Consider the following 17,190-nt stretch of genomic DNA (forward strand, 5'->3'; position numbering starts at 1 on the left):
TATATTTTATTAATAATAATAATTATTATTATATTATTATTATTATTATATATATTATTATTTGGCCAATAAATAATAATGTATTATTTTCATACAGCTGAGACACTTCAGATGTGCTCTGTTCACCATGTTGGTTTTTAATCGCTTGAAATATGATTGGAAAAAGGGAAAATATAGTTCAGTGCAACATGTGCAGCGCAAGTCTGTCATATCGGCTACATAAAATTATAATGAGAACATCATAATTGTGTGTTTGGGATATGGCTTTTAATGGTGAGACTATTGTTTTTGAGATCAGGCTCTCAAAAAATATATAAAAATATGTATTTAGATTTATCGGCCGATATATCGGTTATCGGCTTCCAAATATAAAGAATTATCGGTTTCACAATGTTAATATCGATGCATCCCTACCATTAACACCGAAAATAATCTTGACTTAAAGATTAAATTTGTGGTTACAGTAAAGCACTTACAAGAGCCATACATGGGGCCAGATAGTGAACATTAAAATTGACTATTTCAAAAGCATATCCACAAGACAACTGAATTAACTAAATTGAGAATTTGTTTCGTAATTAATGTACCGCAACAATGACACCATTATTGAATCTGCATTGAACTGAATAATGGCACTATTGTCTTCTGCGGTTGCTTTACAACTGGAATTGAAGTCATTTCACATAATTTAATACATTTTGAAACACCATTATTTTCCTGTTTATTTCTGTGAAGCTGCTTTGAAACAACCTGTGTAAATAAATGTGACTCGACTTGACATTTTACATTTGCATGATGGAATCACTTACATTATGAACATTGTCGGTGTAAATGAATTATACAACTTCAGTGTCATGATCACAAAATGTCAAAAAACATGGGAACATTTGCAAAGATATCAGAAAGAGACTTTACAGGAACTCCAGGAAATACTTTGGTGAAGCATGACGAGCACAAAAGCGCAGCTCAAATAATAAATAGGGTTTTCATATTTCTCTTGCACAGGCAGGGTTACTTGCATTTGAAGTGCATTGCAATAACTTGCTGTCGCAATGATTTTCTACAGTAATTGACAGTCACAAATGCGTCAATAGAGCTCAACTTGTATTGAATCTGAAACACTGCTTTAATTAAATGAATTCTGACTGTTTTTTGGTCTTATTGTGGCTCTTTTCGCTCTTCGTTAAAGGGAAAGTAGGTCTGGTAATGAAAACTGCAAACACAGTGTCACTCTGGATTATTCTACAGTCCATGCTGTGGCTGGTGTGTCGTGAAGTTGAAGCAGCTGATTATCTGCACGCAAACTAATTCGGCCCGATTGCTTTGCCAGCAAAAAGGCTGATGTGAAACTTTCAGCGGAAGACTGTGGTTCTCACGTGTCCTGACTTGTCTTCAGTGAAACGCAAATGTAAAGAAGAGCATCTTCAGGCCTCAGGAGAGGAACTTCTCCACTGACTCCAGAAGCTCGCTGGAGCAGTTCAGGCTTTTGAGGTCCAGTATTAATTTGTCTTCTCTGCTCGGTGACATTTGCTCCTCTGATTCGGGGCCGATGATGATTTGTGGCTCCTCTGTGTCTTCGTAAAAAGCCAGACCGTTTCTCTGGGGGCTCACAGTATTGCACTCCTCTTCTTTCTCTTGTTCCCCTCCTGGAGTGTGTTTGGCCATGAGAAGCGGGACAGTGGCCATGTTGATGGATTCGGACGCCAGGTCGAGGCCGTAATCCATCAAAGAGCCGCTCTCTGTGACTGCAGGCTGTGGTCGACAAAACAAGTACATTTATGCATTTGATGCTTTTATCGTTGAACGTTTAAACCTTCATCTTTCCCTCGCACTTTATAAAACTAAAACATCTTTCCCTCGCGTGTCGAAATAACCGGAAGCCCTAAAATTATACTTTTTTATTTTTTGTCCAGAAAGCTTTTTTATTTTCATTTTGACAATTTTTTTTTTTTTTTAATGCAATTTTTTTTATTTACCTTTAAATGAATAGATTTGATCAATAAATAATAAATAAATAAATAGTAATTTAAGCACATTCCTCACATTCTTTCAACTTAAATTCAAAATAACTCACAATTTCATGCATAACCCTTCAGCTCAAAATATCTTACATTGGGTGTTTTTTGCCGACCTCTTGTGAAAAAAAAAAATTTATATATATATTCTTTACCACTAGATGGCCTTATAGCTCTTTATGGAGCAAATGAGCCGTTCCGCTGGGTCCTAAAGTCATTTCTCTTCAGTGTGCATTTATGAGGGTTAAAATTACACCAACTTCAAAATTTCACTCAGAAATTGCAGAATTAATTACAAAGAAACGGCAAGTAACACACTGAAATAAACATTTAATTTTGAAGTAAAATATACTCTTATAATCGAAAAAAATATATATACAGTGTATAGCGACTGAGGCATAAAACTACAAGTTATGGCGGAGGGAAATTGTTTTGCTAATAAAGTTAGTAATAATGCTATTCTGCACAGATTAATCTGATGATCATCAAAAACTCACCTAATAACGAAAAATGTCATGTATCTCATGCCATTGTTGTTTCAACTTGTTGAAATCAATTGTTATAAAATAACGTTTTAAAGGTGCCCTAGAATTTGAAATTGAATTTATCTTGGCATAGATAAATAACAAGAGTTCAGTACATGGACATGACATACAGTGAGTCTCAAACACCATTGTTTTCTCCTTCTTATTTAAATCACGTTTTTGAAAAACACCCCTGAAAAATTGGCGAATCTCCACATAACACCGACTGTGACGCAACAGTCGGGATCATTAATATGTACGCCTCCAAAAATTTGCATATACCAGCCCATGTTCAATGCCAGGAGGAACTGCGCAGTCAACAGTCAAATGTCAACAGACGTGGTTGATGTTTATCTATAATCGGATACCGCAACAGTTTAATTCGAAGTTGTTAGTTTGCTCTGTCCATTTCACCACGGACTGTTTTTCTAACCTGGGACAATATCAAGCAGACTTCTCTCAGCGTCTCATACTGACGAAGGGGCCAATTCCAACTATATTCCAGCAAGCGGTAAGTAGTGATTTACTATGGAAGTAGCGATCACTCTTCACATCGTTCTTTTCTCTTAGTAGGATGAAAATAATCTTACTTAAACTGTAATTAATATATATATACAGAAAGCGATCAAAGAACAATCCCTTTCCAATCGTCCAAGCTGTCAATCACACAGCGCGAGTTTATCTGGACACTTGCCAAAACTCGTTGTGAAATCAATGACGCTGTTACACTGCACAACGAAGCTCTTACTGTATTTATATACCTCATGTTTGCATTGGTGAAATCATTAGTGAGAGTGCAGAAACTGCGTTGCAATGATAGATGAAGATCTCTTCATTCACGCGATCAACAGACTGTCATCTGCTCAATGCTCATCACTGCAACCTTTTATGTGATGGTAATAGATCTAAATACTTAAAAAACTTCTCACGATTCGTTAATCCCAATAGCTGTAATAGTAAAAACGTATAATAGCTGTAATGGTAAAAGTTTTCCAGATAGTTTCACATGTAATGCCAGATATTTCATATGCAAGCATGTCAGCCAATCACAGCAGTGGGTGTTTACACTGAAGTCTCTCAGCAGCCAATCACAGCAGTGGGCGTTTACACTGAAGTCTCACACAGACACGCCCCTTCAAATCAGAGGCTAAAATCAGGCAAGGAAATATGCCTTTTATTTCTAAATTATTAAAATTTTTGATCTAAAAAACATACTAACATTATAAGGGCACCCCAGGAAACATTATAAAATAATAAAATAATCCATGCAATGGCAACTTTAAACGTTTGGCAACGCTGACAATAGTCATAATGATTGCTGTTCATATCTGATGAGGAGTAACAGTGGAAACTGTAACTTGGCAAGGCTATTTATAGGCAAATAGACCAAAGTAGTAGAAACTCTTTTCCATTTGAGGTTCAGTTTTTGTTACTTCAAGCTACTTAACTTGTGGTCAGAAGTTTGGAATAATTAAGATAAGTTATAATCTTTTAAATGAGTCTCTTCTGCTCACCACTTCTGAGACTTTTTTTTTTTGTAATCAGGCTCTCAAAAATGATACAAAAATTTGGATTTAGATTTATCGGTTAATATATATCGGTTATCGGCTTTCAAATATAAAAATTATCGGTTATCGGTATTGGCCAAATTGTTCAAATCGGTGCATCCCTACTGTTACTGTAGTCACATACCTTACCTTCTCTTCACTGTGCTCTTCCTCTCCTCGACTCTTGTCCTTCATTTTGCCATGTTTCGTTTGCAGTTTCCTTCCTTCATATCTCAGCAGATTTGCTGATTGTGAGCTTCTGAGGATCTGACTCTTTTGCTCCACAGGATCTAATTCTACATCACTCCAGACCTAGAGCACATACATAATATATATTGACACGTTTAAAGTCCCCCTGTGATGAAAATCAAGCTTTTAATGTTGTAACCTCTGACCTAGTAGAAAAGGTGTCAATTAAGAACCTAAATGTCTAGAAATACACAAATAAGCAGATTTTAGCAGTATAACCACAAAGTGTGCATTTATAATATTGTATGATGGCAATGTGGATGCATCTTGAACTAGAAGATTGAGCATAAGTCTCCTCTTACACTGCAAAAAATGCTTTTCTTACTTAGTATTTTTGTCTTGTATTCCAGTCCAAATATCTAAAAATTCTTAAATCAAGATGCATTTACTAGATGAGTAAAATGCCATAAGATATTAAGTCTTGTTTTCTGGGGAAATGAATCAAAATTAAGTGAATTGTTGCTAAAAACAAGCAAAATTATCTACCAATGGGGTAAGAAAAATAATCTTGTTTCTGTTTGAATTAACATTATTTTTCTTACATCATTGGTGGATATTTTTCCTTTTTTTTTTAAGCAACAACAACTTAATTTTGATTTATTTCCCTAGAAAATAAGACATAATATCTTATGGCCTTTTACTCATTTAGTAAATGCAGCTTGATTTAAAGGGGTGGTTGATTATGATTTGACTTTTCTAATGTTGCTGTTTGAGCATAAACAACATCTGCAAAGTTACAACGCTCAAAGTTCAAAGCAAAGGGAGATATTTGCTTTTAAAGAAATCGCTTTTTAAGGACTACAACAAACGGCTGGTAGAGACTACACCACATTCCTCCCGGGTTAGTGACATCACCAACCCTAGAATTTACATAAACCCCGCCCCCGGAACACGATTTATAGATTATCATGACAGAATATGCTAATTAATGACTAGAAGATAACTACACATCAGCTTCATAAACTCATCAACTAACCATTCAGAAACGTCCTGTTGCTTCTACATGTTGTCACTTCTTCTAGAGTCTCTCCATCATTGTCTGACTCCGGTTTGAACATAAAAGGCTGAAAGTTTTTGAAATTTTCAGTGCATGTGTGTGTGAGGTTAAAGGACACGAGTTGTTGAAGCTCCGCCCCCTGTGCCGGGAGCAGCAGCTCATTTGCATTTAAAGGAACACACACAAAAACGGTGTATTTTTGCTCACCCTCAAAAAGTGACAATTTTAACATGCGATATACAAATATCTGTGTATTTTGAGCTAAAACTTCACATACACACTCTGGGGACATCAGAGACTTATTTTACATCTTGTTTAAAGTCATTATACCACCCCTTTACATTTTTTTGGATATTTGGACTGGAAACAAGACAAAAATACTTTTTTTACAGTGTAAAGCACTAACCGTGTCTGAAGTGGACATGGAGGAGATTCGTTGGAACTTGGCCTTTGACCCTGATGACTGTCGGCTGAGCATGGGCTCTCTGAAGGACGAATCGCTGTTCGACACCGAAATGCAATCTTTACGTGACGACTGGGCTAGAAAATGCAGACACGGCACTTTCTCAGCCAGCGTGTCTCTGTAAGGGATTATATACACTGCATTATATGTTTTGGCACAATATTGTGTGGTTTGCTGCACTTGAACGAACCTGTATTTGGAGCGTATGATGGCATAGATGAAAGGATTGTAAATGGCTGATGCTTTGGCAATCACTGCAGGAACTGCCTTAGAATACGGAGAAAGAACGTGGCTGTACCTGGAACATGAAAAACAAACAATGCACATTAAGCAGCACATTACTACGCCATTGAAATTCATGCTCCTGATGTCAGAATTTGTGATGTCAGCTTTGCATTTCAAAAAATTATGGTCTTTTTGCCTCGTTTTCAGTTACAAATATCTAAAAAAAAATATTTGAAAAATACGTGACAATATATTTACTAATATATCATAATGTATGTAATTTTATATTCAGTAATACACTTCATAATATATAGATGCATATGTGATCAGATATGGTACTGTATGTTTAATATGTTGCAGATATATTTACTCATGCAACATAAACACACATATATAGAGAAATATATAATGTAATATATTTTTTTATTATTTACATTATAAATGTTTTATATTTTCAAGCTAGTTAACAAAAGCACAAGCACACCTGCATGTACTAAAGTATTTAGCCAAGAGACACTGTGAAGAGACGTGCACAGCCACTTCTTTAAAATATAATATTTATATCTTAATAATGTTTGGCCAATCGTCAATTCAGCACAATGGTGACCCCAAAAACTCACACATACCAGAAAACCTTTTAAATTCCCAAATAATAGAACATTAAACACTAACAGATCTCCCCCTATATTAATATTGAGCAAAGCAAAATTAAAAAACACTTAATTTTAACATTTGCTCTCCTTTAACAGTCAGAAGCAAAGCATGCTGGGAACTAGAAATCTATCGTAACTCATTCCGTGAATGTGTGTGTGTATATATGTGTGAACACGTATGTGTAATATATGTACAGAATAATATAAAAATTTGGTAACACTTTATGTCGATCGTCCACTTTAGACATTCTACTAACTAGAAGTAACTTTGCAACTACATGTCCACTAACTGTCATCAGAGTATTAGTAGACTGTCTGCTTAATATAATAATAATAATATCTGCTAACAATTGTAATGCTTCTCAACAGATATTCTACTGACTATAAGTAACTTGGCCACTACATGTCAACTTATTCTCCTAACCCGAACCCTAACACCTAACCATAACCTGACAGTCTACTACAGTCTACTAATACTCTAATGAGAGTTAGTTGACATGTAGTTGCAAAGTTACTTATAGTTAGTAGAATGTCAAAAGTGGACTATTGAAATAAAGTGTAACCAAATATTTTCTATGTATCAATATATAGCCATACATGGTCAATATTGCAGTATATTGTAAAATATAAGCACTAGTTTCCCATATATGAAAATATATAATGTAATATATCGCATTATATTTTGCAGTATATTCCCATATATTTTTGTTCCGTAAGGGTTTGTATTGGAAAACAAGTCAAGAAGCAAGCAGAGAGCGTCCAGAATAAAGCTGAAGACCCCTGCAGAGTCTGTTTACATGACATGTTAGTGACCTAGAGGTGTTGTTGGCTGAGCGGAAAGGATCACATGCATGGTTGTATGTCTATCCTCCACTTCATCATTCGCTCTCTCAGAAGTGTTCGAGCACTATACGCCCTCGCTTCTGGACAGTTCTTCTATAAAAGGACGTCTTTTTACCCTGGAATTCTCAGAAAGCCTCAGATCTTCTGCATGGTTTGACTCCCTTTAATAGACTAACACATGAATCTGAATACTTCTCTGAGAGATTAGATGTTCTGCATGAAACTGGCCATCACAGCGTAGGGCCAAACTGACAAAAACAAAAAGTTTGTATGTACACTGCCGTTCAAAAGTTTGGGGTCAGTAAGATTTTTAATGTTTTTAAAAGAAGTCTCTTCTGCTCACCAAGGCTGCATTTATTTGATTAAAAATACAAACAAAAAAAGTAATATTGTGAAACATTATTCCAATGTAAATCAGCTGTTTTCTATGTGAATATCTAGTAAAGTGTAATTTATTCCTGTGATCAAAGCTGAATTTTCAGCATCATTACTCCAGTCATCAGCTTTTAAAGCTTTTAAATCTAAAGCTTTTGTAACATTACACACTACCGTTCAAAAGTTTGGGGTCATTAAGAATTTTAATTTTATTTTTGGGGGAAAGAAATAAAATAAATCAATATTTTTATTCATCAAGGATGAGTTAAACTGATCAAAAGTTACAGTAAAGACATTTATAATGTTAGAAAATATTCTATTTTAAATAAATGCTGTTCTTTTGAACTTTCTATTCATCAAAGAATTTAAAAAAAAAAGTGTACACAACTGTTTTCAACATTGATAATAATAATTAATGTTTCTTGAGCATCAAATCCTCATATTAGAGTGATTTCTGAAGGATCATGTGACTCTGAAGACTGGAGTAATGATGCTGAAAATTCAGATTTGATCACAGGAATAAATTACAGTTTAAAATATATTAAAATAGAAAACAGTCATTTTAAATTGTCATAATATTTCACAATAATATTTATTGTTTTTTTATCAAATAAATGCAGCCTTGGTGAGCAGAAGAGACTTCTTTTAAAAAAAATAAAAAAATCTTACTGACCCCAAACTTTTGAACGGTAGTGTATATTTAATTAAAAAATGCAAAAAAGGTCTGCACTCTAAAACTCTTTTATTGTAAACAGGAGATTAAGTTAACAGATGTTTCGGCTCTTTGCCTTCGTTAGTGTGACAGTTTCACGTATTCTCAAAGACTATATAGAAAACACTTCGCAGGTCTTCTGGTGATCATGATCATAATTAAACAATCAAATAATTAGTCCTCAGACTCAAGTTTAAGTCCAGTTGAAACGTTGGGAAATGTTGGGAAAAATTACACATCAGGCAGCGTGTTCTTAGTCTGAGAATAAGCGAAACATCTCTTAACTTTATCTCCTGTTTACAATAAAAGATTTTTAGATTGCAGATATTTTTCGCAGTTTTGGATTGAAACATCTCAGCACGTAATTAGCTGATGTATATTTAATTCAACTGTGAGAATGCAAAAGTCCTTTAGACAGATGATGCATTAATTGTTGGATAAAACCCTTCCGGTAAAGCACTTCCGGTTCCATAGTCCTCAAGTCAATGTTTTTTTTTATATAAAGACTGAAAAAGTTGTTGAAGCTTAGCTATGGTTGTGTTGAAGTCATGTGACCGTGGCCAATTAGCTTGTGCCTGGGATTTAGGCATCATAAATCATAAAAGCTGTGCTTATTTGTGAAGATTAGCATGATGAACAAAACATGTGAGTATCATAAGCTTTTGTTGATCACAGAGCTTATTTGCTTTAAAAATGTAAAAGCCACTGAAAAAATTCGATTGGAATTTTGTCGAGGGAACCAAAGCACTTTTCAGTGAACAGTTCTTAAAAGAACCGTTTTTGTCTTTGTGTGTAAAACATTTTTAAAATCTATAGAAGCTCTTTCCACTATAAAGAACCTTTTGTGGGATGTAAAGGTTCCATGGATGCCAATAAAGAACCCAAGAGGATTTACACATATGGATTCGCTGTTGTTTAAATGTTTATTTGCTGTTGGATAATGATAGAAAAAAGATTAAGAGCATAAACGTCCAGGCTAGAGATGCACATGTGTGACCCTGGGTCACGAGTCGCAATAGCCAACAATACACTGTATGGGTCAAAATTATCGATTTTTCTTTTATGCCAAAAATCATTAGGATATTAAGTAAAGATCATGTTCCATGAAGATATTTTGTAAATTTCCTACCGTAAATATATAAAACATTTATTTTGTGAGTGAATGCTGCACAATCGCCAACATAAATGAACAATTTTAAAGGAGATTTTCTCAATGTTTCGATTTTTCTGCACCCTCAGATTCCAGATTTTCAATAGTTGTGTCTCAGCCAAATATTGTCCTATCCTAACAAACCATACATCAATGGAAAGATTATTTATTCAGCTTTCAGATGATGTATGAATCTCAATTTCATAAAATTGACCCATGTGGTTTTGTGGTGCAGGGTCACAAATACAGACATCCATGCACCCATAAACTCAAAATAAAAGCAGCCTAAGCAATGACACAAAAACTCCAGATGTTGTTTGTAATAATCCCCAGAAGACCCGGTGATAGTTACCCTGCCCAGGCGATGAGCGTGACGCAGGCGTACGGAGACCAGGACAGCACAAACACAATGATGACCACAAACGCGATCTTCGCCAGCTTCCACTCGGTCTTGATGGACTGCTGTTGGATGAGGGTGGTCTTCCTCACATGGCTGCCCATCTTCTCCAAATCTCTGGACACATTTTTCCCAAGAATGACATTGTACAGGGTTCGTACAAGGTGCTTAAAGAGCTGGAAGTACTTGGATTTGACGTTTTGAAATTTAAGTCCTGAAAAAAACTTGAAAACAGCCATATTTATGAAAAGGTACTTGGAGAGTGCTTGAATTATTGAATTCATTTTATTGATAAAAATCTTTTTACACAAAATCAACGCTGCTAATCCGTCTGATGTAGATATAGAGGCATTTCACATGACTATGAGCGTGATATTGCTCATATAAATATCCAAGTATATGATACAGCTTTCATTATTCAGGTCAATCATATATTCATGGGAGGAAAAATCAGTTTGAATAAGGAAAGCGATTTCTTTGTCATAGTCTCCTTTCAATGGTTAAAGTCGAATATTATAGGTTGTATTTTTAAACAGAATGAACATTTTGGAAGTGAAATCTGAAAAGTGAATATGGATTATTTAATTTTTAATAATGAAAATGTGTGTGAAATGTTTTGAATTGAAATATAAAAATGCAAGCCCTAAAAATGCAATGCTTTAAAATGCAAGCACTGTTAATGCAATGCATATTTTTTCAAGTAGTGCAATTCAACAAGCTTTTTTTGTTTCAGAAACATTTTTCATTATTTTACTTCCATAATCAACAGGGATGCTGATCCAGAAACATGTTTTACTTGGTGAAATCACGTTCATCATGCCAGTATAGGCAAGAGTGTGTGCATGTTGTACCTGCTTGCGTTACGAATGGCGAGGAACATGAAGAAGTAGCAGTAAGAGATGATCCCAAGAGGGATGAAGAACACGAAGCAGCAGAGCATCAAGGTGTAGCTCTTGTTTGCTGGAGTGGACGTCACATAGTCCCATGTGCAGGACGTCATGAGGCCTTCTGGGATATAGGAACCTATCCAAGAACGGTTACAACACAGTGTCAAAGATTGTGGAGAAACTTCCCAGACAGCAACAAAATGGCCACATTTACACTGCATGGTTCAAGTGACAGATTTAGATTTTTTCCTCCCATATGGCACAGATCGGATATGATCCGCGCAAACGTGTAAGCAGGAAAAAAGCACAAGGATTCCGATATTCTCAGATCGATTTCAGGCCTCATTCAAATGTGGAAATAAATCTGACATGAATCGGATACATGCATTTGCACCTGCCATGTAATCGAACAGAGCGGATATTCCCGTCAATGCGAGTCGTACGTACGTCATTGAAAAAAGTGACTTTTTGAAAATTCCGCGGGACAGATATATCTATAACAAATGAAACATCTCTAATTAAATAGCAGAGTATTGATCTTTTGTGTTAAATAAGAGTCGATCTGGCACTGAAATGTGTTGCTTTTGAAATCATCCTGAGTGCTAGTTGCTAACACAAAATAAAATGCACACGGACATCTTGATATACAATCTCTGATGAACACATGTGGAGCTTATGAGGGGAAAAAAACCTATACGAGGGCAGATTCGAACCCAGAAGCTCTGACATGCTTAACAGTTCTTCCACGAGACCATTAGTACGCACTAACTTTATTAATGGATCTGTGTATATAATCACTGTCTTGAAGAATTTGTAGCCTACTATATAATGATTTTGATACAAGGATGAAACTATTGCATTAAAAATGTTTCTATGAATTCCATGTCAATAAATTAAACTCATGTTGAAATTGATTTCTTGATATCATAATGTTATTTTTTGTTCGTTTCGCCAAGTGTAAATGCAGACATCAGATATGGGTCACTTTTAAAAGAAGATGTAAGGTTAAGGTAAGAATAAGGTTCATTAGTTAACTACATCAGTTAACAATAATTAATAATGAACTGCACTTATACAGCATTTGTTAGTCTTCGTTAATGTTAACATTTACTAATACTTTATTAAAATCTTGTTAACATTAGTTAATGCACTGTAAACTAACATGAATAAACAATGAACAGCTGTATTTTTATCAACTAGCGTTAACAAAGATGAACAAAAACAGTAATAAATGTATTGCTCATGATTAGTTCATGTTAGTTAATACATTAACTTATGATTAATAAATTAACCTTATTGTAAAGTGTTACCAAAAAATCTGATATAGTTAAAAAAAACTGCAGTGTAAAGGCGGCCTTAGTGGAGAATTATATTTATATTTAGTTCTTGAAAATGCGGCCAATGTCGGCCCAGATCCGGCCCACATCCGGTACACATGGCTTCCACACGGCCCAGATCTGGGCCGACACTATGTTGCTGTCTGGGTTCAAAATATCCCATTGTAGAGATATCAAAATATCGAGAATCGTTGAAGAGAGAATCGCGATGCATCACAGAATCGATTCTTTTCTCCCACACTTATATTGTTTTCTCTTTCAAAGGTAGAGGAAATGCGTGAGACTCACTCCATCCCAAAAGGGGAGCAAGACTCCAGGCCAGCGAGTAGATCCAGACCAGGAGGATGATGATCAGCGTCCGGCGCCCGGACGTCCAGCCGATGGCCTGCAGGGGTTTGGTGATCACCACGTAGCGGTCGATGGAAATGGCCAAAAGGTTGATCATGGATGTGATCCCGAACAGAGCTCCGCAGAAGGCGTACATCTTACAGCCTGCGTGGAGAAGCAGATACAAGCACGTGTGATATGGAAACAGATCGCAAATGAGTAAAGCTACGTCTACATTAATCCGGATTTGAAAACGCTTTTCAGGCATTAAAACACTAAATTCCCCTTTACAGCGCATGTGTAAACCCTCACACACGCTCACTGAGATGATACAGACGGAAAATTAGATAATAAAGTTATCGCTCAATTCTTCTGTCAGGATTATTTTATTTAGCAGAATATCTCAGCATTCACTGATCGTCCAGGTCGCTCTCACTCATCATTATATGTCTGGTGTAAAACGCAACCGCTCTCATGTTTTACCACAGGACAGCAAATGTGAGTAAATTCTGTCATATCTGCAGGACTGTGATATGAAGAGTGTGTGAAGTAACATATTTTAGCAACTGTGTGAAAGTGAATCGCACATAACAGACACAATACCGGTATAAACATCAATATCTATTGGTGCAACATGGGTCACATGGCTAAACTTACGTCATCGTTTTTAAATACCTCCGTTTCTCAGTCCACACTACAACACGGACACAGCGTTTTCACATTTATCCACTTTGGAGAGCGTTTTCAAAAAGCTTCCTTTTCATTAATAAAAACGCCGTCTCAGTGTGAGCGGAAGGACAAAACCCAGAGAAAAAGATGCGTTTTCAAACGACATGTTACAGGACTTGGCCTACAGTAAGTCTAAGGGCTCTATCATACACCCGGTGCGACGCAAGTCAGTGTGTTTTGCTAGTTTCAGCCCGACGCAGTTTTCATTTGCGCCATGTTGTTTAAATAGCTCATTTGTGCACCCATGAGCTGCTGGTCTGAGAACGAGTGTGTGTTCAGGAGCATTGTTGGAGCGTTGCTATTTTGAGGAACTGAAATATACTGACTTTTTTTGTTATTTAAAAAGCGCGTTAGTAATATGAGCCTATAGGCGGGTGCACAACGGGCGTACACTCTGCTTATTACACACACACTCTGCTTATTACACACACACTCTGCTTATTACACACACAGGGATGCGCAGCAGCACACAAACATGCCAAATATTAAAAAATAAAAGGATTACAATGTAAAAGATTAATATTGTGTTCATAAAGATAAGGTGGAATCCGGCTTGTCCCGTAGATGGTCTTTAATCTCGCGCACGAGTAGATCCGTTTCCTCGCTAGAGCGTTCAGTTTTCCCAATAGCGAATCCGTCATGGCGCGAGCATAACTGGCTTTTAAAGGGAATGGGAGATGAGACTGGTTGGTTTATTTCACGTTACGCCCAAAACACACCCATTACTCATTAAGAGAATAGAGACGACCCTTTTAGACCATGCGCCGGGAGCACCGACCATTTTGTCCGTCTTTAAAATAGCAATTCGGACACGCCATAAGATTCAGAGTAGAGCCATAAGACACGCCACAAGCATTTAGACCATGAGCTTAGATTGTTAAAATAGGACCCTAGATGGGAAGATTGGGAAATTAGTTACCCATTTCTCCGAACACCCATTCCTTGTACATGCAGTTGACGAAGAAGATCGGCGACTGAGTGATGGCCATGAGAAAGTCACTCACTGCAAGATTCATGATGAAGTAGTTTGGAGGCGTCCGCAGCTTTTTGTTACTGAAACACAAAACACCTTTTTACAATTTGTTACAATCCCAGTTTCAAAAGCATGTTATGGCCATTTCCTCAGTGCATTAGTAAACTGACTGACTTTGTCCAACCAAACACATGCTTCACCTCAAACACTTTTAAACCTTTAATGCACAGAATTCCAGACTTTTGCAGTTTTAAAGATGGACACATATCTCTATATACAGTATATGCACTTTTTCATGATGCATTGTCAAACAAGCTCGTCCTTAACCCTGTAAAGCCTGACATGAAGTACTCAGAAAAAAATCTAATTGTTTGAAATTTAACAGTTTATTGAACCTTTAGACACAATATAAAAATAAATAAAAATATGATTAGTATATACTTATTATACATATTAGTGTAATATAGTGAGAATATGGAGAGGAAAAAAAACAGCTCAATTTATACCCAAACTGAGCAATAATATGGCCAAAAAGTAAGTTGCTCTGTAACTAAGTGGCTTCCGTTCAGTATGTGTTCATACTGAAATATTACTAACAATATAAAAGTTATTATTACGTTTCAAAAGATGAGCTGAAGGTGGACGTTTCACAATTATGCTAAAAGGCCTTTTACTAAAAAGTCTAAACTATAAATCAGAAAACAAAAGGACTGTAGAAGATTGTGTGCGACAGGTTTATCAGCAAAGTTTCGATAGTCAATAATTTTATCCCTTAAAACTCATCTTTGATGAATGTAACTCGACACCCTCACCTCATTTAGTATGCGTGGTTCTATGAATATGCAAATGAGCCCCGCCTCCACTCACTCACTCGCTCAGCTCAGAGATCCACTGGTTGACGATCACACGTTGATCTGATTGGTTACAAGGTAGTTTGTGACGTCAGAAACACCAGCGATTTCAAAGTGTGTTTTTGAGACTGTCTTTGGTTCACTGCAGTTTTAAGGAGGAAATACTCAGCAATGGTGTCGACTTATGAATTTACACATGTTTTGTCTTAAACACATTAAAAACACCAAATAGACATATAAACTACATTAAAAACTGGATTCACACCACAGGGGGAATTGGTAAAACAGAGAGAGAAACTTCTACACTTCTGGTTCATTAAAGGTTCATTGATTCAACACATGGAGTTCAATCATTGTGATTGCACGTCATCTCATTAATCATAGTCACAAATGCACACAATTTCCTCTGATTGAAAGTGGCCCGGCATCACCTACTGAACCATCAGGCATTAGTGGCCCTCAGTACATCAGCTCTTCACAGGATCAACACTACCTTTCCCAGAAAAGCTCTCAGCCGACAGACGACACTTCAGTTTGAAGCATTCTCAGTCAGGGAGAAAATCCACACGTATGATGACAGTCTGTTATCGACGCGTGATTAACAGCATTCTGGTTTAGTTATTAGGTAACACTGGAAATAATCCGTGAGGAATGTGGATTGTGCTTTTGTTTAGCATGAATGACGCATGAAGCGAGTTACCTTTAACATAAAAAATACACTATTTTTAAAAACGGACTCTATTTACTTTCTTAACACATATTCCGGTAATCCCCCTGTGGTGTAAATCCAGCTTTTAATGTTGTTTATGTGTCTATGTGGTGTTTTTAATATGCTTTAAGACAAACCATATGTAAATTCATAAGTCGACACCATTGCTGAGTATTTTCTCCTTAAAACTGCAGTGAACTAGCCTACAAATCTAGACGCACCCTAGCGGCAGCAAAATGTATTTTGCAGCCAGGGTAGTCTAGCAACTCTCCGTTGACTTTCGGAGCTGTAAAAACCTAAATTGGGTCAGGCCAATCACATCGCGCATAGAGTAGGCAGGGCGGGATTAACATAATGACGACAGAGTTGCGACGGTTCCCTGCTACTTGAAAACAAAGAAGAGTTGCTGCTTCTGGCGAACAGTCTTTCAAAAAGAGCAAAGAACGGACAAAAGAATTCTTGAAAAAGGAAGATGTGTTCGTAGTTTTGCCGGCCAGATTCAAAAGTTGAATCTATCAACTAACGTTAGCTCCGCTGTTGGGAAAACGCTCTGGTTGGTTGAAGCGCTGTCCTATTGCGTGCAGAGGGAATCTGAAAGACAGCCGTTTATCCCGCCCCTCGTATTGAGCCGTGTCTATGGTGAATTGCCAGACCTAACATCTTGATGTAGTGAACCAAAGACAGTCTCAAAAACACGCTTTGAGATCGCTGGTGTTTCTGACGTCACAAACTACTTTGTAACCAATCAGATCAACGTGTGATCGTCAACCAGTGGATCTCTGAGCTGAGTGAGTGAGTGGAGGCGGGGCTCATTTGCATATTCATAGAACCACGAATACTAAATGAGGCAAGGTTGTCGTGTTGCATTCAAGATATTTTAAGGCATGCAGAAACATTTAAATATGTCATTTTGGTGATCAAAGATGAGTTTTAAAGGATATTATGGACTACAGGGCTTTAAGATTATAACGTTGCAAAGAGCAATATATTTGTTATAGTACTGGTATTTTTCGTTTTTCTTCTCCAGCAAATGTCTCTTGATTCAGGATTTGTACTGGAAAACCAGACAAAAAAAAAATAAAAAATTTGCAGTGTTCATTGTTAGTTCATGTTGTAGTTAACTAATGAAACCTTATTGTAAAGTGTTTCCAAAATGCATTTATAGAATATGCATAAACATATGTAAACTTTATAAGCTTGTTAAGCACATTTAGTCAATTTGGTCCC

General features: G+C 36.5%; 2 protein-coding genes across 4 annotated transcripts in view; both read right to left on the bottom strand.

Annotated features, from left to right (window-relative positions):
• bmpr1bb (bone morphogenetic protein receptor, type IBb) overlaps positions 1-17,190 on the bottom strand; it is a 283,072-nt gene that overhangs the window by 197,137 nt on the left and 68,745 nt on the right. The gene's annotated exons all lie outside the window — the stretch shown is intronic.
• opn4xa (opsin 4xa) overlaps positions 88-17,190 on the bottom strand; it is a 58,343-nt gene continuing 41,240 nt past the window's right edge. For all 3 annotated transcript variants that reach the window (XM_079860696.1, XM_079860694.1, XM_079860695.1), the window contains 8 exons: positions 14,350-14,483; positions 12,663-12,866; positions 11,002-11,173; positions 10,106-10,267; positions 5,986-6,093; positions 5,739-5,913; positions 4,237-4,398; positions 88-1,752 (listed from right to left, as the gene is read on the bottom strand). In XM_079860696.1, coding sequence (XP_079716822.1) covers positions 1,432-1,752; positions 4,237-4,398; positions 5,739-5,913; positions 5,986-6,093; positions 10,106-10,267; positions 11,002-11,173; positions 12,663-12,866; positions 14,350-14,483 — 1,438 coding nt within the window. In that variant the 3' untranslated portion in view covers positions 88-1,431. The remainder of the gene's footprint in view (positions 1,753-4,236; positions 4,399-5,738; positions 5,914-5,985; positions 6,094-10,105; positions 10,268-11,001; positions 11,174-12,662; positions 12,867-14,349; positions 14,484-17,190) is intronic.

Source organism: Squalius cephalus (assembly GCF_949319135.1).
Source record: "Squalius cephalus genome assembly, chromosome: 24".
Lineage (NCBI taxonomy): Eukaryota > Metazoa > Chordata > Actinopteri > Cypriniformes > Leuciscidae > Squalius > Squalius cephalus.